This window comes from Squalius cephalus (genome assembly GCF_949319135.1).
Source record: "Squalius cephalus genome assembly, chromosome: 5".
In the NCBI taxonomy this organism is placed as follows: Eukaryota; Metazoa; Chordata; class Actinopteri; order Cypriniformes; family Leuciscidae; genus Squalius; species Squalius cephalus.
The window spans coordinates 19,945,426-19,971,210 of record NC_137126.1 but is presented as its reverse complement, the minus strand read 5'-3'; the positions used below and the strand labels follow the sequence as shown (position 1 = coordinate 19,971,210).

The 25,785-nt window shown below is 37.3% G+C and overlaps 2 protein-coding genes across 6 annotated transcripts; both read right to left on the bottom strand.

Annotated features, from left to right (window-relative positions):
* Positions 1 to 182: 182 nt before the first annotated feature.
* On the bottom strand, positions 183 to 19,344 carry ccdc180 (coiled-coil domain containing 180; the record flags this gene model as incomplete). Of its 4 annotated transcripts, none has more annotated exons than XM_079871606.1 (37): positions 19,078 to 19,344; positions 18,781 to 18,902; positions 18,609 to 18,688; positions 16,413 to 16,522; positions 16,152 to 16,280; positions 15,946 to 16,056; positions 15,770 to 15,865; positions 15,526 to 15,689; positions 15,133 to 15,252; positions 14,946 to 15,025; positions 14,738 to 14,826; positions 14,532 to 14,651; positions 14,212 to 14,385; positions 12,333 to 12,448; positions 12,039 to 12,165; positions 11,914 to 11,956; positions 11,714 to 11,823; positions 11,448 to 11,635; positions 11,031 to 11,206; positions 9,993 to 10,173; positions 9,757 to 9,903; positions 9,498 to 9,642; positions 9,292 to 9,408; positions 9,106 to 9,204; positions 8,941 to 9,027; positions 8,666 to 8,853; positions 6,726 to 6,793; positions 6,485 to 6,593; positions 6,168 to 6,242; positions 5,999 to 6,068; positions 5,758 to 5,902; positions 4,302 to 4,462; positions 3,935 to 4,072; positions 3,726 to 3,837; positions 1,607 to 1,709; positions 1,015 to 1,156; positions 183 to 317 (listed from the first exon to the last, which is right to left on the bottom strand). In XM_079871606.1, the coding sequence occupies exons 1-37, from the start codon at positions 19,135 to 19,137 to the stop codon at positions 183 to 185; spliced, it is 4,437 nt and encodes a 1,478-aa protein (XP_079727732.1). In that variant the 5' UTR covers positions 19,138 to 19,344. The 4 variants fall into 4 exon arrangements, with proteins under 4 accessions (XP_079727732.1, XP_079727733.1, XP_079727734.1 ...); XM_079871607.1 differs by having other exon boundaries at positions 5,999 to 6,065; XM_079871608.1 differs by having other exon boundaries at positions 6,168 to 6,239.
* Positions 19,345 to 19,871: 527 nt separating this feature from the next.
* card9 (caspase recruitment domain family, member 9) lies at positions 19,872 to 25,560 on the bottom strand. Of its 2 annotated transcripts, none has more exons than XM_079873053.1 (12): positions 25,181 to 25,560; positions 24,842 to 24,979; positions 23,639 to 23,964; positions 23,179 to 23,358; positions 22,961 to 23,104; positions 22,728 to 22,853; positions 21,205 to 21,393; positions 21,002 to 21,037; positions 20,842 to 20,890; positions 20,709 to 20,752; positions 20,539 to 20,627; positions 19,872 to 20,068 (listed from the first exon to the last, which is right to left on the bottom strand). In XM_079873053.1, the coding sequence occupies exons 1-12, from the start codon at positions 25,380 to 25,382 to the stop codon at positions 19,975 to 19,977; spliced, it is 1,617 nt and encodes a 538-aa protein (XP_079729179.1). In that variant the 5' UTR covers positions 25,383 to 25,560; the 3' UTR covers positions 19,872 to 19,974. The 2 variants fall into 2 exon arrangements, with proteins under 2 accessions (XP_079729179.1, XP_079729178.1); XM_079873052.1 differs by having other exon boundaries at positions 19,972 to 20,068; positions 20,582 to 20,627; positions 25,181 to 25,403.
* Between the last annotated feature and the right edge of the window lie 225 nt (positions 25,561 to 25,785).

Sequence of the window (25,785 nt, the reverse complement as noted above, 5' to 3'; positions counted from 1 at the left end):
AACAGCCATTATATTAATCATTAAATGAATCAGGCAACATGGAATAGATAAGTGTGTGAATGTTGAGTGGTGAAAGCACAGTTGTTCCTGTAAGACAAATCCATGTGTTGTAGTGCCTCCTCTCTCTTTGATGGTGTTTAATACCTTGGCTTAGACTGTCAGTGTTCATAAAGGTCTCATGGTCATTCAGAGTTGAGTGAAGCGAGGGTTGTTAGCTGACTCTGCCAGTGGTCGTGCCACTGCTTCAGTTGTCTTTCCTGAGCGTCACACTCTCGCTGGCTTTTGTCCAGCTCCTCCTGAACCCTCCGCCCATAGAGCTGGGGGAAGATTAAAGGATTAGTTCACTTCAAAAAGAAAATTCTGTCATCATTTACTCACCCTCAAGTGGTTCCAAACTGGTATGAATTTCTTTCTTCTGTTGTACACAAACGAAGATATTTGGAAGAATGTAACCAAACAGTTGATGTGCCCCATTGAATTCCATAATATTTTTTTTCCTACTATGGAAGTCAATGGGGTCCATTGACCGACCGACAATCATCAAATCATCTTCTTTTGTGTTCAACAGAAGAAAGAAATTCATACAGGTTTGGAAAAAGTTGAGTGTGAGTAAATGATGACAGAATGTTCATTTTGAAGTGAACTATTCATTTAACACAGGCACACAAGCACAACACTTGTTTTATATTTATACATGTTCATATTCTTTAACATTAAGCCTGCAGCAGTGTTTCTGCTTTAGATGCAACCAAAATAAAAATAGGAAAAAGGCTGCTCCTAGCAAATTACTAATGCATGATGTCACAGACCTCTAAACGGATGAGCTAGCATCTGCCACAGCCTCATTTGATCAGCACTTCACAGCTCCAATAGAGCTTATGTTATTGTTGTAAATGCTAGTGCATAAAGATTATTTATTGTTGAATGCTTATCCACAAAAGTGCATAAAAACCTATTTGCATGCTCTATCAGACATGTTTTGACGAGAACAGAACTCATTTTAAATGAACTTACCTCATGCATGGCATCTCGCACCTCAATGGTCTTAAGATGCCCTAGTGTGGTTTTAGCAGTTGTGATGGTGGCCGTTTCCTGAGCTTGTTTATGAAATGTGCTGTCGTCAGTGGATCCGAAGTAACAAATGCCTGACCATGTTCTACAAAACAACACGTTATTCAGAATTTAATATTCACAATTAATGTCCCATTAACAGTTAACCCTCTAATGCATGGTGACCACTACTCTATGTAACTCTATCAGAATGAATGATTTAGAATTATTAATTACATTTTATTAGAGATGGTATCATTATTTTCTTGTTTTAAAACGCCAAAATATTAAATCAGTGTTGTTACTCTTAAATAAAACTAAAACTAAAATAAATAAATTACTGAAATATATATATATATAGTAACAGAAGAACAAAATTACCAAAACTTAAACCAAAATTAAAACGAAAACCGAAAATATACAAATAATATTAAAATAACACTGATTAAAATTGTTTCCATTTGTGAAATTAAAAATTCATGCATCACAATGTTAAAAAACAAAACAAAACAGTGGTGCTTGAAAGACATTTTTCTTGGCTACGGTTTTTCCACACCTGCTGCCCTTCTGCATCAGAGTACTACTCTTGTCTTCCAGCAAAAGTCCGGTTTGTGCTTGGCGGATGAGTGTAGTGATATTCTCCCTCTTTTGTTCAGCATCTGCTTTTCCAAAAAGACATTAAGGTTCAATTAAGAAAATTAATGATTATTGTAAGCAGTGTTGGGGAATGTTAGTTTTTATAAGTCACGTGTTGCACTATTTTTAAAAAGTAACTAATCATGTTACATTGTTAAGGGAAGTATGGTTTTAAAAAGATTTTCTCTAACCATCAGCTGACAGGAGACTTCAAGGTCTCTCTGGGACCGGTGTCTGAATACGCACGACTGTATACACAACAAGGCAATTACATTGGCCGACGACAGTCCATGACGTCACTAAGTGCCATGACGCCACAGAGTGCCCGTGAGTATAAGAGCAGATGGAGTTCAACTGGAGTCTGTGGACTGATTATTTGATTTAATTATGATCATGATCACCTGAAGACCTGTAGCAACGATTGTACAATTTTTTTTATCTCCTGCTTGAAGCTAATAAAAGTATTTTTAGAATGCAGGCCTTTTTTGCATTTTTTTTCCCTGAAATATAGGTCTCAGCACCTAATTAGCTGGGATAGGGCAGTGAGTGCTTTGATTGGCGTATAAGAGGGCACCTGGCAATAGATGTCATCAACTCTTTGTCTTCAGGAGATGCTTGTTTGTATGCGTATGTAAAACAAATGCTACGAGTGGTGTGTACTTGGCTCCTCGAGAAATCTGGATGTGCTCATTATGATGCATTCACAAGACTGACAGAAAGAGCTTGGTTAGAAGCTCTGAAGAAGCTTCAGCTCTGTTCTTCCTTAACCCTGTAGGCCCACTGTTGTAATATTACAACTTAAGTTTTAGCTCTACTAAAATGGATGTTTTTTCTCACTCTAAAGCCCTTTTCGGACGGTAAGTGTTTCTCATGTGGACATGAGTTCGTATTTAATTTAATAATAGGAAAATAATTTTCTACTTTTTATTTAATTCTTTTTTTTGTTCTTATAAATACTTTCCAGCTTTTCAGTAATAAAAGTGTTCATCTTTAAAATGCATGCAAATTACAGTTAAGGGCAACAGTTATCGTACGTACGGTGCCCAAATATCTGCTTGCTAACCAGTGTTTTTTTTCCATTTCACAATGCCACCAAGCCAGGAAAGACCGTATTATAAAATGGATTCATATGCAAGTGATAAAGAGGAATGTGGAGATGCCTGTGAACTGCAAAAGGACTATAAAAAAGAACAATGACCACCCATCTGATTATTATGTGACCAAAAAAATCAAGTCATTCAAGAACACAGGCCATGCCCCGTGACAGGTATCACTGGCTGAAATTGGATTTTATCAGTCCCAAAACTGATGTTTCAGGTCAGGATATCACTATTCATGCCATCTCCCTTCATACACTACTGGAGTATTTCCAAAAGTTTGTGTCATAAGATATGAACAAATTAGAGGACGTTACGGACATTGTGGTAAAGGCTACACCATCACACTTTGCAGCAAGTGCAATGTCTGCCTCTGCTTCTTGGAGGACAAGAACTGTCTACACGTCTCCTTCAGACAAAAAAGTTTATGACGTCTATTGCAGGTGCCCTCTTATACACGTGGGCGCTCTGGTATTGACATCATGGACAGTCCTCGGCCAGTGTAATTGTCGTGTGTATACACATGTTTAGACACCGGTCACACTGATGGCGTTCCCCATAGTGCCGATCCAAGACGCTGTATCTTGTTCACCTTCTCAGGGAACCATAATCATAGATATTTTCCGCCAAAATAAAGACTCTATTGAATCGGGGGAACATTGATTTCCTTTTTTTGTATTTTTAGTCGTATTGAATTGAGGGGGAAAATGGATTTCCTTATTTTTGTCCTTATCTAATCACAAGCCTGAAAGACCCATTCACACCAAGAACACACTGCAATAAAATTGTGTATATATTAAACGTATTATTTTTTTCATCCAACACTTGTGTGAAAAAACTGATTATGTAATTTATGTTGCTTATGAATCAAGCGTCAACACCAAAACCTGTGTTGTGGCACCATCTACATCTCCATACTATTAATTGAATTCATAAACTTACATCCCACTTGAACCTCATGGATGGTTATGAGGTTGTCGAACTGGAAGAGTAAGGCCTCTGCCAACCTGGAAAGAGCAGTGACAAATTCTTCTGCGTATTTGAGGGCACAGGCCTGTCCAGAAATAAAACCAAGTTAAAATTGAGTGGGTTAAAAAAAAACTACTAAAAACAGAACAGCGAGTGAAAGTCTGAAGCAGTAAGTCTGTAACCTGAACTTCCTGTCTGTTATTGTGGATGGCTTGTCTTTGTTCTCTCTGTCTCTCGCCCTCAGCCTCCACCAGCTGCTTCAGTTCTGTCTCACAAGCCGGATGGCTCAGACGCACACGCAACTGACCACTGTGCTCTCTCTATGACAGCAGGCCACAGAACAGCAGAAACCTGGTGACTGCTTTATACATAGCTAGAGGTGCATATTTGCATAATATTTTACAAATATCTGAGATAAATATTAGTAATATTGCATCATGACAGTTTAATGGCTTCTTTCCCACATTGACTTTATGAGAGGAACTTAGGAGGGTTATGACAGGATCATTTCCCTTTGCCCTTACCATTGTTCTGCATTTATTTACATACCCTCTTTTGTTCACTCTGCTGCTGAACTAGTTCAAACCGGTGTTGAATTTGTGTCATGCTTTGCGTCAGCTCCTCAAGGTATTGATCTCTTAGTTTAGAGAAAAGCTTCTCTGGTACGCTAGACAGAAACACCTCAATGGCCTTCAACTGCACCTGAAATTCTACACGGAGTGAAAACTGTCACATATTGTCTGAATGAACATGATCTTGTTTCGACCTCTGTTATTGTTATTAATTTCAAGGCAGTATGGTATTGTACGGTAGTATGGAATATTTCGAAAACATTTCATTTAACATTGCACGTAACATTTAACAAGACATAGGGTAAATTTTGTTGACGTATTAGAGTAAAAGGTTTTTACAGAGGGAATTTTAGATACTTTTTGAATCAGAAAATACTGTCAACAGCCATACATTTTTACCCCATTTTAGGAATAAACTACATAATTCAGGAGAATGAAATATGAACAAACCCTTACCCTTCTGTAAAAACCTTCAGAATGTAGATGGCCTTTAAAGATATGTATTGCAATTGAAATCAACAGATGTGCAATAAAATAAGCACTAGTCTGAAAGAAAGACAAGCTATGGAAACAAAATAGCCTTAAATTTCAAAACTGACCAGTGTCTGAATAATCACTGGTTTTGCCTGTAGTGTCTTTAATTCATCTCAAAGTCAAACTATAAACTATAAGTAACTTTAAGTAACAAACTAAGTAACTTTGCAACTACATGTCAACTAACTCATTAATTTTCAACTACATGTCAACTAACTCATTAATTTTCAACTACATGTCAACTAACACTCAGAGTATTAGAAGACTGTTAGGTTAGAGTTAGGGTTAGTAGAATAAGTTGAAAGTTGCACTTTAAAATGTACTTATAGTCAGGAGAATGTCTTTTGATGGACCATCAAAATTAAATGTTAAGCCGTACACAGGCGATTTTATTTTCTCTCTGGAGAAATTGTTGATGCTTGTATGGTCACGGCTCGCATTGTGTGTGAGGAATTATGAGTCGAGTACGATACGAGCTCCTCCCGACCTCCCGAGAAAAAATTGGGGAGTTGGCCCGATTTTGATAGTGTATAGGCTGTTCCATATTGCCAAATCATACACAACTATGTCACATAGGCTAGATCCAGGTCCGGTGTTCAAGAGGGGGCTCCTGCGATGATCTCAAGCCCCCCATATTAATACTAATAAATGCAAAGTTACTTATAGTTAGTAGAATGTATATAAGTGTATTATCGAAATAAAGTGTTACCGATAATTTCATTGTTTGGCATGTCATTTTTGTTTTTTAGAAAATTGAAATGCTTTTTAAGAAATTGAAATGTGAAGTGGGTAATTGCTGTGCCACTACAGCATCATACAATTGTGACACTACCAAAATATCTGCATGCTGAATTGAAACTGGTCTACTTTCTAAAGAAATAAAAAAATTGAGAGTTAACCTTGGAGGCAGCTGTTGTGGTAATCATGTGACTGACTCTGGTAGGTAAGAAGTCTTTTTTGTATCTCCTCTGCACACTGATCAAATGTCTCCTGTAGTTGCTCAGAACGAATGATAGAGCGGCGCTCTTTCTTCTTATAGAACTCCTGATGGTGACATATAGTTCAGTTACACACTAAAATCAACTTATTTAACACCAAATGCTTAATACACATAGACCGTGCTCATATTTTTTATAGTACCTCTGCCACCAAGAGGAGAATATCATTGGCTTTCCACAGAATACTGGTGATTGAGGCTTTGAATGAAACACTTGAGAAATGCAAATATATTCAAAAAACATGAAATTAATATGGCAATAAATAAATAAATAAATAAAACCATAAAATAACAGCTAGCAAATTCACTAACCTGTCCTTCTGCTCTTCGGGTTTTGAGCCAAAAATAAGGAACTTCTTATCAAAGCGGTTGGGTTTGAAGACCCTCCTTACACAGACAGAATCGTTTAAAAAAAAAAGTTTCTTAAATTAGAATATTTTTATCATAAATGTTTATTTTACATGATCACCGAATGGAAAGTATGCTAATTATTACATTAACAGCTTATTTTCTATGTAGTCATATTTTATTATTTTATTACTATTTTACCACCAGAGAAGAGACAGCCACTTCTCTAACAGTATATTTCCTAAATCTCTTTCTCTTTTATCATATTTCAAATGTCAAACCTCTGTGTGGTCGTTGACTCCACTGACTTTCTGTGCAGAGTCTCTATTCCAGACTGACTGGCGCTCTTTCCTAACCTCTGACCTGATCCAAGAGGGGAGTTTAACTTTGCTGAAGGCAAAGAATTTAGAATTTTTTGAAAAACAAAAACCAGTCACAGATGAGTGTAAAAAGGCAAACTAATACCACTGAAGTTCACTAGAATGACAGTATTAAATGATGAGGACACATGAACAATCCAACCTGCTGAAGAGTGTCTTTCTGTTGGGTCAATGTTTACATCCTTGACTTCGTCTTTAGCTTTGCCTACCCTGTTCACAGGAAAGAGCCATTATGTTCATAAGTTTTTCAAAGTTTTCATTTTACTTAGACGTCATATGTTCCGTTAGTGAGCATTGCAAATAGCTGCCCACAACAGAACCAATTACGCAAAAAAAAACCCATTACGCAAATGACTATGTTTACATGTGCACCAATAATGTGATTATTTCTAATAATCAGAGTAAGGTCTTAATCGCAGTAAGATGTTTACATGACACAAACTCTTCACTCCAGTTTACGTGCAATTTTCATTATTCTGATTATTCGCTAAAAAGTATGGTTATACCACACTCAGATAGGTATGCAGTATGCATGATACCGGCCATTGTTTTAATCTACTCGCATCAAATTCAAAATAAATTTTTATGGACATTATGGATATTATTCAGTGCCATGATTATCATCTTAATGTTGAGTTTCTTCTCACTGTCTGGATGAAGAAACGGAGCAGAGACTGCGCAGCGAGTTGTGTTGACAGAGTTTAGCAATTTGGAGAAGAGAAAACTTCAGAATAATGTACAGAGTTCATTCATGAAGTTGTGTGAACAACACATGGCATCCGTGTAGAACTGAGCACATGCACACTATGGTCAGAGCGGTAATAATGAGATTAAGGTGTTTACATGCCTGTTGTGTACGCCACAGTTTAATGCGAATATGGTTACTATGATTATGAGCTTAATTGCATTAGTTTGATTGAAGTATTGCGTTTACATGAGTTAAAGTTTAATCGCAAATTCCATTATAATCACATTATGCGGGTGCATGTAAACGCACTCAATGTTAGGTGATAACAACCGGTGTGTTAAGAACATTTTACTTGAATTATTTGCTATTGTATTTTGCTTTTATAACAATTAAAATCTACAATAATGACACTAATATTTTAAATTTAAAGAGGTCCTATTTTGCTTTTTTTAGTGTGTAATGTTGCTGTTTGAGCATGAAGAAGGTCTGCAAAAAACAAAGTCCACTCCAAAGGGATTTATTCTCTCTATTATCAAGCAGTTTCTGAACTCCCTGATACGCCTCGACTGTAGTCTTGAGTTTTCTTCCAGGAACGTACACGTGACAATGTCCCTCATTTAAATAATTCCCGCCCAAAGCATATGCAAAAAAAGGGGGCGAGGCCTGGTTGATAGGGCTGGGCGATATATCGCATGACATTGTTAGGCCCATCTCGTCAGTAAAGCCGGTTCCTTGATTAGTAGTAAATCGCCATCACCTGCTTTCAGATGGAGCGGCATTTACAACACAGAGCCGTAGTTAACTGACAAGCTGAGCCATATCTCATTAATTATCGCGGACGTATCGGCTTTACTGACGAGATGCGCCTAACAATGTCATGCGATATCGCCCAGCCCTACTGGTTGAATTGCGTTAGTAGTGTGTTGATACTCGTGGTTATGGTAAGGGATGCAACATTTCTGAAACGAGCTCAAAGCATTGACAAATCACAACACACTGTTCCAGCCGACCAATCAGAGAATAAAAGCCTAAATTCAATCTGTTGATCATATAAAGCGATAGTGTCTCTTCAGAAAATTAAGACTAAACCGCTCAGTTCATTAGTCTTACGATCTATTCATGAACTTTTTGAAGCATCAAAGTGGTGATTGCGTAGCTTTCAAAGGAGAATAAAGATAGCTCTCAGATTACATCAAAAAGATCTTGTGTTTCGAAAGATGAATGAAAGTCTTACGGGTTTGGAACAACATGGGGGTGAGTAATTAATGGCAAAAAAAATTTTTTTTGGGTGAACTATCCCTTTAAGTATGAAAACCTTTTCTAGTAGACCCCAACAACAAAACCAAGACTTTGAAAAAGGGCATAATAGGTCGGTCCCCTTTAAGGACACTGACTTGAGTAGGCCTTTGATAACCCCCACTGCTGCATCATCCAGGAAGGACACCCCAATTCGGCTAGGATGGAGCAGGCTGTCTCCATCTTGACTGCCTGTTTTTTCCTGTATACGGGACCTGGTGCGAGCTGCAACTGCAAAAGCCCCCTGAAGTGGAGTCTGTGGTCGAGGGACAGCCATAGAGGCATCCTACAAAAATATATCAGTCATTATCATACGTGTCCATAAGGATTACAAGTCAATATCCCAGTAGCATTGGACTGTGTAATGTCCTACCAAGAAGCAATCGAGATACTGACACCTCTTCTGTAGCTCCTCCATCAGAGAATTTGTTAAACTTGTTATCTCCACCATGGCTACAATCTACAATACAAATTGTTTTCTGTAGACCATTACTTTAATGACATAAATGTGAATCTAATATTATATTAGAGGATTTACCTTCTTATCAGGGCTGGGTTGGTCATACTCAGCAGTCATTTCCTTTAAATCGCTCAACATGTTGTCAATCGTCTTTTTCTGCATGTTACTCTTTAAAGCCTGATCAAGCAAATACAAATTCAACAGATTATGAACAGTGGACAGAGGGAAGGAATGAAATAAGAGTAAATTATATACTGAAAATACCTCGCTTTTGATCTGGACTCGCGTGTTCTTAAAAATTTGTTGCATTTTTGCAAGAAACTTCAGCTCGATAGCGAGGAAACTGAATTTTTCCTCAAACTTCCTGACTATATCCTTGACCTAAGTAAAAATGGATTCTCACAGTGAATTCCTGTAGAAATAATTATTTAGTGTATGATCACAGTAATCGACTTATGAGTAATATCAACCTGCTCCAGACACTTTGATTCTTGTTCTTCCATGTCCTGCATCATGGCCCCCTCGGCAGAATCAATGCGCTTGTCCATTCTTTCCAGATGTGACTGAAAGACCTCAATTTCTTGGGGTGTAAAATTCCCCCCCTCAGAAAACAACCTTGTGGAATAGACAACAATTGCTGTTAATATTTTCACTGGGCTTGTATCGAATTCCCTGCACAACACAACACAACACTGATAATGACTTATACAGAGAATTTCAATGACATACTTGAAAGATCTAATTATCTGAACATTTGCTTCCCTCAAGCCCTCCATTTTGAACTCCATCTTTTGTCTGAAGTCTCTTTGTAAAGTCTGGATTATATTGATGTGTTTGTCCAGGTTGGTTTGAAGTGAGGTACAAAGTTTATTTATCCTATGAATAAAAATGACCAGAATAAGTAGATTGTGTATAAATTGCTCAAATCATTACCAATATATATATATTTTAATACATGTATTTACTTTTCATAATTAGTGGCAAAGGTAAAATCTTTCTCTCTACTGTAGATTTGCATTTGGAAGTCTTCAGTCATTTTATTTTTCTGGATCTGTAACTCCTGTACGTCTGTCCGGCAGTCTTCTAGGACCTCTAGTATACCCTTGCAGTGTCGATCCACACATTCTCGATGTAGCACTAGTTCAGCTGCCCAAATAATGAAGAGAGTTATGACATGTCCTCTATATACTAAGCTCCCTTGTGAAAAAGAAGTATGCATAATTGTACTGAATGTGCACTCGTAGTGTACCTCAAATCTTAGTACATTTTAATGACTTTTTCACGTCTATGTAAAAGGTGCACTTTCTAATAATGCCACATTAACATTTTACAGTACATTTTAAATGTATTATAATGTATTAAATGTAAAAAACGTTTTAATAACTTTTGTCATGCTTTAAAGAATTACATTTACGTTGAAGTGTTGACAAACATAATAAAGCACACTTGATTTTAATGTCAACTGTAGTGTTCCTCAATATTACATTGTTTTAATTGTTTTATTTACATTTAAATATGCATTTATATAGGCTATTCTGAATGTACTAAATTGCAACTTCATCATTACAAATGTGTTTTTACAAATATATTTCAATACAAGAGACACAAGTTTCAACAGAAGTTTCATTAAATTTGAATTTACCATAAATGCTTGTCAGTTCGTTCGGCAGTACACTTAAACCATATTTCAAAGACAATAGATGTAATTATGAAATAACATATAAAAATGTAACGAATAAAAAGTGCTATTTGAGTATGTAAAAATAGATATAAATTTAAACTATAATACATATTCATTTATTTAAAAATAGCATCCAATTAAGTGTTCAAAAACATTACATTCAATTAACACAAGTATATTATTTTAAAGTATATTATTTCAGTAATGAGTACTCTTTTTTTATAAGTCTGCTACAGTGTACTTCTTTTTCACAAGGGCTCTTGTTAAACTCTTCTAAATAAGAAAAAGCCAAAATGGCTTTGCATGTGATGAGGGGTCAAACCTGCTCTGACGTTGTGAATATCCATCTCAATGCTTTTAGCACGAGGTTGGTGGAGTTGAAGGCGAAGTTCCAGCTCAGCTTTCAGTTTCTCGTTCTTGGCTTCCACAACAGTCATAGTGTTGGTTAGAATAATATGAAATCTCTCTTCCAGATGACTGAAAAATGTTTGTCTCACACTATGATGCGGGAACATAATAGTATTTACTTCTTTTGTTACTCTATATATATTGAAACTAAAAAATAACTAAATAATAATGAAATAGTAAACAGAGAGAATTTATAGTTAAAAAGAGAACATGGATTTTTAAAAATTGCACAATTTGCATTTCAAGTTTCCAAATTTCATCACTCAGGCTTATGGCTCTTGGACATTAACCAAAGCATTATTTCATTGTTTCACTTCTATTGTGCACTTACTCTTTTAGAAATTCCACAATGAAAGCCTTTGGGTACAAAACCAGCTCGGTTTCCTTAAGATTTGTTTCCAGATCCTCATCATGGGTAGCGTGAAACCCATAGCAGTTGTACACATTTCCTTTTGCGGTAGTGAAAGTCTCTTTGGTTTGAGAAACTGAAAATGCTAGAGCTTTACAATCTTGGTCATCCTGCAAAATAAGAGGAAATTAAATAATGAAATAATAGATACAAATTGAGAAGCGAAAGTGTGTATGTGTCATTCTTACCATATCACAGGACGAGGCAAACGTTGAGCTTCCTTGGTTGTTGAAATGTGGCTTTTGTGCACCTCTAGGTTTTACCTCAAGTTCTTTCTCCAATCTTTCATTCTTAATGGCTGAATGATAAACACCAAGATAAACATAATGGGTGTTAAACAATTCAAAGGCAACAAAAATAATACAGCTCATTGAAAGTTTCAACTCACCAAGTTTAAGAGAGGGATAAAGTTGGCAAAAATCCTCAGAGTCCTTCGACAAAAAAGAAAGTTATTTTAACAATTTTTGTCTTGCACAAATAGAGATAACATCATTGTTCTTGTTGAATATGTACCTGGCCATAAACCTCTTTGACATTGAAGAATTGGCTGACAGAAAGATTGTATGCTTGTAATTCCTGCAGGACTATAGACGGGTAACACTCCACAGTTTCCACTTCCTCCTTATAGATTTGTATATACCTTAAAGAACAATACAGTAAAGGGATTTACAAAAATGTCCAGGTTTTCTGTCATATTTTGTCAAAAACTTTCTTATTTAAGTCAAGTTAAAGTAGCTTAATGTACAAACAACAACAACAACAACAACAACAACAAACATCACACAAAACATTCTCAATGTTTGTTACCTATTCTTAACCTCTTCCAAATAGGCTAGCGTCTTCTCTAAGGAATCTTTCAGAGCTTCTTCTGAGCTTTCCTGCCTGAGTTTGTCCAACATCATATCCAGCTGGGCCTCTTTCTTCTGTGAGGTGAGGCATTTGTCAGCTCATTTTCATGTTTCGCAAACATGTCAAGGTGATAAATGTTACAAAATATTTCAAAAAGAAGCATTCGTTTTGGGGGTAAAGCAATACAAGTAACGCAAGTTACATAATCAGATTACTTTTTCAAGTAACTAGTAATGTAACGCATTTCCAACAAAATATCTGAGTAACTTTTTCAAATAATGCAAGTTCCTTTTTTTCCCCATTTATTAACTGACAGCTCTCTTGTCCTAGCCTGGCAAGCCAGACCTACATCAAGATGTTAGGTCTGGCAACTCACCATAGACACGGCTCAATCTGAGGGGCGGGATAAATGGCTGTCTTTCAAATTCCCTCTGCACGCAATAGGACAGCGCTTCAACCAACCAGAGCGTTTTCCCAACAGCGGAGCTAACGTTAGTTGATAGATTCAACTTTTGCCATATCTGGCCGGCAAAACTACGAACACATCTTCCTTTTTTAAGAATGACTTAAGTGCCGTTCTTTGCTCTTTTCTCAAAGAAAAACTTAACTCCAAGTCCTCCAGAGTCGCGGCCAAAGACGATTTGAAAGACTGTTTGCCAGAAGCAGCAGTCATTCTTTGTTTTCAAGTAGCAGGGAACCGTCGCAACTCTGTCGTCATTATGTTAAGCCCGCCCCGCCTACTCTATACACGATGTGATTGGCCTGACCCAATTTAGGTTTTTACAGCTCCGAAAGTCAACGGAGAGTTGCTAGACTGCCCTGGCTGCAAATAAATTTTGCTGCTGCTAGGGTGCGTCTAGATTTCTAGGCTACTCTTGTCCCCATGTTGAGAGAAATCGGGTGCAGAGGCATTGTGTGCGCTGTCTAAACATGATGATAATTGGTATTTCTAGACTAAATGTAAGCATGCATTTACTCATCTCACTTGCACAAAAACAGATTCATAATTCCTCAAAATGAATGAAAACTGAAATGCAGACAATTACACAAACCTGCAATAATTAAATATGTTAAATAAAACAAATATATGTATTTAATCTCACTTTTTAACAAATGTCTTTGCTGCTGACCTTCGATGATCCAATTCAACCATATTAATACGCAAAAATGACTTTAGTTAAACATCACATTTGTGTATATATTGTGTATCTGAAGAAAGAGTGTTAAGCTTTCTTCCTTTGCGTCCGATTCTTCTGTGATCTAGATTGGCAGCACATCTTAAAGGTTTGTTTGAGCTGCACACTCTATTGTACAGGCGTGAATTTGCATTTCCTTCAGTCTAAAGGTCCATGCACACTGAGTCCGAAATTTTCATATGCATTTTTTCATATTCGTGATTCGGTGGCTCTGAATTGTCAAAACACCTCTGAAAATGCTTACTACGGATACGGAAAACGCAGAAAATCAAACCCGATATTCACAACGTGAAGTTGTATTTATTTTTTAACGTGCGGAAATTTCAGACTCCTTATTCATTTGACTTTGGGTGGCCTTTACATTTGCCAAAAATAGAACATTTGTGTTTTTTGTTATTAAAAAACAAAAAAGCAAGCCCAGCCTAGGTGAGAAAAAGCAATGCAAAAGTAGCGCAACGCATTACTTTCCAAGAAAAAGTAACAAAAATTTACCAAGTAATAATGCAATTAGTTACTTTTTTAGGGAGTAACACTATATTGTAATGCATTACTTTAAAAAGTTACTTTCGCCAACAATGATAAGCATTTCTTAATAGAAACCTCTTCAAAAGTACTGCATAAAACAGTTAACACAATCTTGCCTGGTTCTCTTGGTTGTGGACTTGACTGATGGACTCCAATGACATTTGTAGCTGCTGTTCTCTGTTCAACAGGCCTTTGCAGTGAATCTCCCACAGCTGAGCCATCCCACACATAAACTTGAATAAACACTCGCTCTCATAAGAAGTGGTTTTGGTCAAACATTCAAAAGCTTTCTGTAAGAAGGTTAAAATGCACAGTGTATCATGAGAGACATAAATCAATACATAAAGATGCAGCACATCCATAAATTACAAGTTACAAGTTTATAGTCCAAAAGTAGAGAAGATTTAATATAAAGCATTAAGGAAACTAAACTTACATCCAGTTTTTCCAAATAGATGTCCATTTGTCTCTGGCACTGGCCAATGAGAGGTAATATCTCCACATTAACAATATTCTGTATCTCGTCTGAGGTGAATCTGAATGTAGATGCCTCTGTCTGTGTGTAAAGAGTTGAGAAAATTGCTGTGTTGGTGTTGTGTTTTGACAATCAAAGCAAATGAGAAAGCTTAACTTATTTCTCACCTTAAATAGATCAACCTCTGCCAAACAGACTTGCCAGTTGTTCTCGTAGTTTTTGTGAAGTTTTTCCATTGTGGCAACATGAATACAATCTAAAGAAATTAAACATAGTGAGGAATTTATTAAAGTCCACATAAAGTGGTGTAGACTAGAGCATGCAATACCATTGTATTGCACTGGATTATTAAAATGAGAAGCCCATTTTTCTGACCTATTTGCTCATTGATGACAGACAGTGCTGAATACCATTCTGCAACAGATGACTCTGAGATTCTTGGAGGCGTCATGTCTCTATATATGGGGCAGAAAAGGTGAGTAAAAGGTTCACAGCATGTTTACAATTAATATTAACTGAGGAAATAGAGCGCAATACTAGAAATCTGTGTTTTATTTCTCACCTTAGAATCTCCAGCGTTTGGATGCGTTTCTCACTCAGTGTTTTCTGATCTGACCTCACTGTTCTCAGAGTATCTTGAATGTTTATAGGGTTCTGAATGTGAGGGCTGTTCATAAAGTCTCTGCAGGGGAACATAAATCTAATCAGTATCCCGTTTTTGTTGTGCCCTGTAAAAAGACTGGTACTGCTGGTCACCAGTATACTGTTTATTATATTTTAGATCCAGGTTCCCAGCATGGGATGCTGATATGCTGGCTTCTTAGCTATCTTAACTAGCAAGACTCCCTTGGCCAATTATTTTCACCAGAAAGATCATGCATTTTGTTGGTAAACAACATGGCATTACTTTTCTGGCAAGGGAATTGTTTTTACAATTTTTTAACATCAGACATACTTGAACCGGTTGACTGCATCAATAAGTTTGATTCTTTTCCAATCTTGAAGCTTATCCTCCCACTTCAGCCTTTGGAAAACGTCTATCTGCAAATGTTTCTCCATCAAATTCAAACGCAGTTTGGCCAAAGCACGTCGATTTGCTAGCAGGGCTTGGTTTATCATCTGTGGAGAACATGGACTCATGCCAAAAAACAATACATATAATGCATACAAATACATATTTGTCAAGTAGAATATACTACCATGGCTTCATTGTCAATCAGTCTGTGGACATCACACGGCATCAAATAACTGATTTTCTCCAGTTTTGAGGTGTATTTTCTCAGTAATTCTGCTATCTAGGAAAGAGGAACAAACAAGCAGTGTACTAATCTACTGACTACAGCAACATATGCTTTACACAATATAGACCACATACCATGTTTTTTCTCTCAGATTCATATTTGGCATATATTCCATCTAGCTCTTTAACCCACTTCTGTTTCAAGGAAGATTCATGACAGACTTTGTTCCAGATCTCATGCATATCCTTTAAAAGACAACAGATGAGTAACAATTGAGCGATCCAACAAAATGCTGAATTTGAGAAGTAAGCAAGTACCGTTTTTGACATTTGGTCCTCACCTGATAGCTATGTGCCATCAAATCAGAAATGTTTTCAATCTTCTGCATAAGTCTTTCAATATTGTCATTATACTCAGACAATCTGAGCAAGATATCTTTTCCCGTCTGTCTAAATAATGGTTCAAAACCCTAAATGCAGAAACATCACAATATAAGGCACCTTTGAGAGACATAATTATAATGTATTGATAACTAGATGCACAACATTTGAATTGGGCTCGAATGAACAAATATTTTGGCACTATATATAGACGCGTTTACCACACTGAGGCTGGCGAGATCTGTCTGCAACTGAGAAACAGCTTCATTGTGATCCTTTTGCCTTTTCTCCATAAGACGATCAATGATGTCTGAGTTTTTTTTCTCTGGAACTACAAACAAAACAGAATCACAACAGATTGACTTTTAGGGAAAGATGACTAGGCCTACAGGTTTGTAATTAGAAATGGCTTCCCTATTAAAAAATTATTGGGACATGTATTGCAATTTTTCTTTATCTATCCATAAATTACAGAAACGTCTATCTGTCTGTGTCGGTCTGTCTGTTATTCGCATATCTCTTGAACCGTTAGTCCGATTGATTTCAAACTTGACAGGTGTCTTGCTACGGGCACGAGTAAGTGCAGTGCCAAGTTTGAAGTTGTTTGGATTAGAAATGCAAAAGATAGTGTTAAATATATTGGTAAAAGAAGCACTTAGAAGGTTGTGGTTTAAAAATAAACATTCTGACATAAACACTCAGTCAGCTAACAGCCAAGTTTGGCGTTGTTTGGATTAGAAAAAAATATCGGTAAATATATCGGTAAAAGAAGCACACATTGGCTTTTGCCGCTCTAGCCGCTGGCCGCTCCCCCTCTCACACTGAGCACAGCGCAGGCCCAGAGACCTCGAAGAAAGCAGCGGAGCTTAAGTAGCGTTTTCTCGGAGTTCACTGTGTAGCCTGCTCCCTTAATCGTCGCGCTTATTCATTTATGGATGTTAACTGAATCTGTAAGTCAGCTACACCGTTTATTTCTGAATATTATATTTTATTCTGGTGTTCTTTACGTTATCGCTACTGTGTAATAGTAGCCTATGCTATTCACCAACTAAACATATCCTATTCAATGCGTTCACAGTCTCTTTCACGGCCATCATTTGTAGTAGCCTATTCACAAACTGTTTTCTCAAGCGTAGCGTTTTCTCGGAGTTCACTGTGTAGCCTGCTCCCTGAATCGTGTAGTTCAATTTTCCATATTTATTGTATGTCATTATGTCAGTATCAGTATTTGCTTTCTACCATGCACAAATAAAAATGTCACTAAACTTTTGCTGTGTAATTGTAACAATGAGCACTCAAACACACCGAACCAACAATTACTAAAAACACACACAAAAACTGATTTTGCATGGGCACTTTGCACTAGTTATATAAATTAATTGATTAATATTATTGGCAAGAGATATGTGTCTTGAAGAAAACCCATTTCTTTGACTCAAATTTAAAGAATTAGTTCACTTCAGACTTAAAATTTCCTGATAATTGAATGCCCCACACGTCATCCAATATCTTTCATGTCTTTCTTTCAAGGTTTTTGAGGGAAACATTCCAGGATTTTTCTCCATATAGTGGACTTCAATGGGGTACAACGGTTTGAAGGGCCAAATTTCAGTTTCAATGCAGCTTCAAAAAGGGCTCTACACGATCCCAGCCGAGGAATAAGGGTCTTATCTAGAGAAACAATCTGTCATTTTCTAAAAAATAAAATAGAAATATATATACTTTTTAACTTCTTTAACCTTTCAACGTGATTACGTAATGCGTGGCACATTGCAGAGCTAGTACAACATAAGCATTTGTGGTTAAAAAGGTTTTTTGTGTTTTTTTTAAACGACCGATCGTTTCGCCAGATTAAACCCTTATTCCTCGGCTGGGATCGTGTAGAGCCCTTTGAAGCTGCACTGAAACTGCAATTTGGCCCTTCAAACCGTTGTACCCCATTGAAGTCCACTATATATGGAGAAAAGTCCTGGAAGGTTTTTCTCAAAAACCTTGATTTCTTTTTGACTGAAGAACGACAATGAGACATGGATGACATGAGGGTGAGTAAATTATCAGGAAATTTTAATTCTGAAGTTAAATAATCCTTTAACAAATGTTGGTTTAAAACAAAGGTTTGTGTTTTTAGAATTTTTAGGTTTGCGTATGATACATATATGTAAAATGGAGTAACAAACATGTAAAAATGTATTGTTCTTCTCCTGTTCCTTTGTACAGTTTACTTCCAACCACTTCCCTCTAACGTTAGTCTAAACAATTCTGTCTTTTGCCTTCAGGGCAATTCCACGCAAAACTGTCACATCCATAACGCCAACTACATACAATGGCATTGTGCTGGCGTTATGGATGTGACAGTTTTGCGTGGAATTGCCCTTCACAAGATTCCAAGGTTTAAACACTTTAGCATCAGTTCTCACCAACAGTGTCTGGAAGACCCCAAACCTCTTCACTATCATCCTGGTCCTCCTTTCTCTTTCTACCTGAATAAATTGTGTTCCTATCAAACAGAGGAACTTTTCAGGTTAAAATCTTCACTTTAAAAATGATAATTGCCAATTCGTGTTCTGAGCAGAAGCATCATCATCATACCGAGTGGTCTCATTGAGCTGCTGTGATGCAGAGTCTGCAGCATCTTCTCCACTCAGAAGACAGTCGTCTTCATCCGCCACGCGCTTCCTCCGCGAGTCATAGAGAGCCAGAGACAACTGAACCTGAGCACAAACACTCACAATCAACACATGCGCCGAGAGCTTCCTCAGCACATTAGGCCACAACAAGTCTTCAATCCTGAAGATGATCCGCAATATTACAAAAAAAGCATGAACAATAAGTAAAACACATATTTGTCGTTTAGATAATGAACACGAGTTAGTACTATTAACGTACCTGGGCGTCAAACATTTGCCTGTACACTTTACCACTGGGTAACACACGCGTGTCTGCCATTGTAGCGACAAAATAATTGGCTTATTTATTATTTCAAAACAAACTATATCGAAACCATCAGGACAGTTCGTTTATTATAAGGGTTCCCAAAAAAAAAAAAAAAAAAGTCTGTGTATTATGCAAATGCTATCTACGACTGTCTGAATTCTTGGTCTTGGAAGTGTTCAATCAGGCTGTGTGAAAAGCGTTGCTATGGCAGTCACGCACACACGCATGCGGAGTAAACAGTCCAACCAGCGGTGAGCTGAAGTGGTGTGCGAGCTCGGTCCAACCAACCAAATTCCCCTTCAATATAAGTGTTTACCCGTTCAATTTTCGTACAGTAATTAGCCGTTGATAACAAAACAAAGTTTGAAATTCATAATAATCATTCTACCTAGCCACTGCATTTTTGTATTTTTCAAATGTCATAAAAATTTCACAAAGACAGTTCATGAAAATAATAAGAATATCACACATGCATATAGGTAATAATGCTATTTTTCAGGGTAAGTTTATTTATCAAAAAGTTTCAAGTGTCAGTTTCTGCACATACCAAGTCTTGGCTACAATTCAAACATTTCAACTGTTATTGCTCAAGAAAAAAATAAATATATAAAAATATATTATATTTTATTTTATTAATAGACAACAGAAAGATTGTACTGTGGCAGATCAGACTCATAGGTCATAACAACAGACTGGACACACTTGGACAGTAAAAACTATGATATTGATATGATATTAATCAGGTTTTATGAGTCACTGGATGCAGAACAATGCTGTATTGTGGTTCAATTGTATTTTAATATGCTTTCAAAGAAGGCCACAATTCTTCATCTTGTCCAAAGCAGTTTGTCACATCCCATCTGTATCACTCCCGGTGGTGTTGTCCAGGATGCACGGCACATTCTCTTTGTCTGTGATTTTTCTGGTTCTTAAAGCACGTTTCCTGTACAAGACCACATTAGGAGTATTGCTTAAGAACAAATCACTCCGTTTAATAAGATCTGAAACACAGTAATTACTTCTCTCAGTAGCTCTGCTTTAAAGGTAGGGTAGGCAATTTTTTTTTAACATGTATCGTCTGTGGAAGTCTCAGGACCAAAAAATGTTCGTCCAGTCATTGCATTCGTTCCGAATTTAAGAGGTCTGTAAGTTGTTTACGTTCATTATTATTGTAATGTTATGTGCTTTGAGACATGAGGTCATTTTAACGCCGTCTCTCGTGACGCTTTGCAGACTCTGCTCTGGCTGTGTGCGTTCATGTGTTTTGGAGGAGGCGTGGCTTTGAAGAGATGGTGGGATCTCATACTTTCAAAGCTAGCTTGCTATTGCTAGCTTCTCCGAAATTGCCAACCCCACCTTTAATGGTTAAATTAAATGGTTAAATTGTGGCTAGGAAAGAATAAAAAAACAAACCTCCTGTAATGGAAGTTGCATTTTCCTTTAATTCTGCAGTTACCCGAGGCGTCCTCTTCAGAGAACATCCTCTCGGAAAACAGACACGACTGCAAGAATGAAAAAAGCAATTAAAAAAAATAAAGCCACTTTCATCGTATGCATAAACATTCACAACAAAGACAACCTACATTGTACTCGCCAGATGTTTGGCTCTGTGATTCTTCACTCATATCTGTGTGAGAAAAAAGGAACGATGCTTAACAAGTGAGAACAATCTATTTTTGAGCATGAGATCTGATAGAGAAAATGAGAGAATGTTACCTTTTTCACCCCTTTCCCTGGCCTCCTCTTCGCTAGTTTGACTTTTCAGCTGTGGATAAAAAGTAAACAACCCTGTTGATGATGACTAATATAATATATTCTTTATAACTGCAGTGAATTCTGGAGGGTTTTTGCATTTAAATCAGTTTCATTTAATTACCTCAAATGAACTGAGCAAAGAGCTTTCTTCTGAGTTCTGAGGAATAAAACAAATCATAATCAGCTTACTATTTATTCACTATAAACTGTAACCCAGTGGTCATACATTTTGTGCATATAGACAATGTGACGAGTGACAAAAAAAAACTAATGTATGTTTCATCTGTTCCATTCATACATGTAACGGTTTTCAAGCATACATACCGCTTGAATTGGGTTTTTCTGTTTGCGAAGTCTTGCTTGAAGAGCAAGAACATCTCCTTGAGTTCGAAACAACTGGACTTGAAGTTCATCATAACGTTCTCCCATCTCCCGGATCTGTTTGCGGTACTGGTCCTTGTCTTGGAGATTTTTTGAGTTCTCCAAATGGTACTCCTCTCTTGTACAAATAGCCTGTCAAATGGGCAGTGCCATACAATTGTAGCAGTTAATGAAATGCATAGAACAGATACATTTAATACAATTGAATACCATAGAGAATGGCCTTCATATAAACTAAAATGACCAAAAAATCTTATTTTACAACACAGAAGTAAGCTATTTTCTGTGTATGTGTGAGACTTTCAAATCGTTAGCCGCAATAGGTAAATAACTAGAACAATAACAAAGTGCAGAAGACGGTGAACCTATATTTGCTCTACTAACCAGTGTAAAATACTGTTATAATTCCAACAATGCATTAAAATAAGTTTGTTTTCGTTAAAAAAAATAAGGTGGATAGAACATTGTAGTGAACAGCAGGCAAACAGGATGGCAACACCTTTCCACATATTTGTGGAAAAGTTTCCCTTCAGTGGACAATGAAAACTGAGACTCTGTGTTCAGCACATGGCCTAGGTTAATCTGGAACTGCTAGATTGGAAAGGCGACGATTTGCAAATCCCTCCTGCTCAGGAGACAAAAAAGCTGTTGTAGTAAATTGTTGTGGTTGTTGCTAAAAGAAACTCTCAAACTCTTGTTGCGTTTTGTTGGAAAATACTGTGAATCTCTAAAAGAGAAGCAAGAAAGTTCTGCAAGAAGGGAATTTCGGGGAGTTTGGAATCAGAAACAGAAACAGAAACAACGACCAAGCTTCAGGGATCCTCCATCTGCATGTACCAGATAGTCTGAATCTTCCCATCAGCATCCGCAGCACTTCAAGTTTAAGGCTGTTTAAACAGAATCCAACTCCTTTCTTCCCACTTTCTGCGTGGCCCAGCACAACCATTGGAAGACATCGCTGTCACCGGACTCATCATAACGTAAATATCACTTTCCAGACACCTTGGCATTGGTATTGAATTACTAATGAGTATATGATTCTCTAATTTGCATTAGATTTTGTATAGCTGATGCCAGTAATAATCAATCAGTTTATTTGTTGAAGACAGAATAAGGTTCTTCTTATCTTTCCATAAGATATGTGTAACTGCCATAGTAACACTCAACTCAATCATCTGGATTCAGCAATCTTATGTACTTTATTTCCTTATCCATTCATTTTAGTAGTGGTTAGTTACTCTCGTCTATCTTTTTGTTAATAATATTCATTTTATTACACTTCCTTGTCTTCCTTGTGTTGATATTAATTAACACAAACACAATATTAATTTGCTGCCACATGTGACACCCTCTAAATTCCGGTGCAGATTGTGGGAAACAGCTAAATTAGTGTTGCTAGTGTAGGCCAGACAGTACAACACGATCTTGATATGCTCTGTCATGCAAAGATAAAGGTTTGTTTATACCTTGTCTCTTTCTTTGATCACCTCTTCCAGCTGCTTCAGAATGTCTTCCATTCGATCACGATACATTTTGGAGTCCTTTCTTAGCATTGTGCACTTCAGATCCAACTCATCCTTCTCTTCTCGATACTTAAATTTAAAAGGAAAAACAAAAAAGTATTGTTATAATATGAAAAGCATAATAAAAATTAAAGCAGAATTCACTTCTGTCCAGTTTGCATGTAAACAAAGGTTACCTTATCACGCAACTCTTCTGCATCATGTAGATCTCTCCTGAGATTGTAGAGATCATTCACCAGCTCCTGGTAGTGTGCCTGACTTTGTTGCTTTAAATCCTCAAATGACTGTGAATCAAGCTTTTCATGCTCCAGAGTTTTGACCTGTGTGAATGAAATGTGTGTGGTTGTCATCTTTAATCTTGATTAGTGTAGTCTGATAAGTGAGGCTGAGTTACCTTGGAAGCACTTTCAAGCTCTTGTACACGAGCTGTAAGAAGATCATTTTCTCTCTGCAGCTGCCAGATCATCTCTGGACTCGGCCTCTGCTCCATGGCATTTTTCAAAGTTACTGTCTTTTTCCGTTGGATCTTTGAGTTACTTTCTGCATTCATTAGGCTGTGTTTCAATTTCTCAATCTTATAGAAAGGGCCAAAAAGGGGGGACATAAATACAAAGAGAGAAAAGACAAGAAAAAAGAGAAAAGATATTTAATCTAATCTAATAGGCTACTTTCTTCATCTTTGCCCCTTCCCCAACATCAACATTACAGTTACAACCATAAATACAAATAAACAAGTGCATTACATTTCTTATGTCTATCAATACATTTTGTGTTGAACTATGACCCGGACATGTTCCTGTTTCCTGACTCCTGATGGAATGACCAGAGAATGTCTAATAGGAATGACTGATCACCTCGAGTTGGAGGTCTCTGTTACACATGAGCGCGCAGTTCTTCTCCTCGCTCAGTCGGGTCAGATCGTGCATCAGTCGGTAATTCTCGTCTCTCAGTTTACGCGCTTCCTCGCATATGCGCTCACGCTCCTCTCGGATGCGCTGCACACGGTCCTGCTGTTTGTGAAGCTCGCTGTCCCGCAGCTGCAGCTGGCGGATGGTGTCCAGCTGCTCCGCCGCCTGCGCACACGCTTCGAGTCGCGCCCTCCGTTCATCCTGTGCGAGCTTCTGTAGGCGAGACACCTCGCTCATGAGGAACTGAGTGAGGCCACATTCGCCGGCAGTGTCTGGGTGGACAGATATAGTTATATAAAGCAGAAGTTTTTATACAGGCCATATGACAATATAATCAAGGGGTCTAGTATCACTCCTGGACACTCAGGATAAAAAGCTAGTATTTTCCTCTAACACTTTGTATTAAATTTCATTTAGAATACTAACATTACTGCATTTTATAAAACAGTTAGTGTCGGTAGGCTACTCAAATTTGATTGACCGAGCGATGCTCCAACAACAGCATGGGGACTTTTTACTGTGTGTATCATCTGCATCTGTGTATTTTCCAGACAGACTGTCAGCATTCGAGTTGGGGGATTTTCAGTGACTATTTCTGCAGTTTACATCGTAACACCAGTAGGTGGCGACAAGTGACTGTTTTGTGAGTCATTGAATCAATCATACAATGGATTTGTTCAAAACAGTGATTCATTCAGGCATGAAGTCACTAAAATCTAAAATTACATGCAGTACTTTCTGAGGTACTTCTTTTAAATTAATTACTTCTTAACTGGTAAAAAGTATGTTCTATATAGCATGAAAGTGTGTGGAATTAATGTAATCCGGGCATTCTTCAGTGGTCACGTTGTTACTGTCACGTGACCTACACTACCATTTACAACTCCTCTCCTGTGGCCTCAGGGGTTAGTAAAGTGTCCAAAATTAACAAATAAAATTCCACATGGTTTATATATCCTATTAAGGACCCCTTGGAGTACCTTCAGAGAAAAAGCCTGGCAATATTTAAGTCTATTCTCCTTAGGTCTATGATGATAAAAGTTATCAGAGCAATTATCCTTTTGCATACATTTTTTTTTTTTTTTTACATGACATAATACATTTAAAAAAGTGTATGCTAAATGAATAAATAAAAAATGTACAACTCACCAATTAGTACGGAGAAGACCCTAGCAGGCTCTTTGCCAGTGATTTTGCGGTACACATCTGGGTAGTCCAGCTCCAAACTCTCTAAAAATGCCTCATATCCTTTGACGCCAGTTCTTTGTAATATGTCCAGCAGCACCCCTAAAAGTGAATAAAAATACTCATTCCTGAAGTCTATATAAATATCTAGATACCTGGGGTGTTAAGATAAGAATATATGCTTAGAAAATAAGATTGAAAGCTTTGAATTTCACAGTAAATATCCCTTTCAACAACATTTTGTAGCATATTTAATGTCTGAAATCCTAACAGTTAAACTTTAGGTGGTCTGAAACCTCTTACCAACTTTTCGGCGTCTGATAACCAGACTGGGGTCATTGTAGATCTGTTCCTCGTCCTCGCTGCTCAGCACCTTACACTGTCTCAGATAAGGTGTTATCCTTGAGGGCTCAATGGTCTTGATGAGAAGCATTCTGTAGTCTTCCAGCCGTGCCCAGCACTCATCGTCTTCTTCCACCTCCAAAACTCCTGCGCCATCAGACATGACTGACACTAGCTCTCTGTTGGCTTGATAAGAGTTGTTTGATGGCAAGCTTTAAGGTCAAATGCACATTACACATTTGGCTGGTGTGTAAACTCAAAAAGGAAATGAAGTTCAGTGAGCACTTTGGTGGCAGCAGTTCCCTTTTTCCAGTTGTCAGTGCAGTCTTTTTATTTCCCTCTATTTCACAATAAATCTTTGGTGTTGCAATACATTGTCCGACGGAGCCGCTAAAGGGACATGGTGAAAACATTTACAAGAACGCAAAAGTATTTTGCCAGATATCGTTCCTGTCCCTTTAGGGGCTCTGTACTATGGTGGCATTTGGTTGCAGAATGAGTACAGTATGCAAAGTTTTTTGACATTTTCTAAAGAATTTACAGTCCTTGTATAATTTATTCAGTGC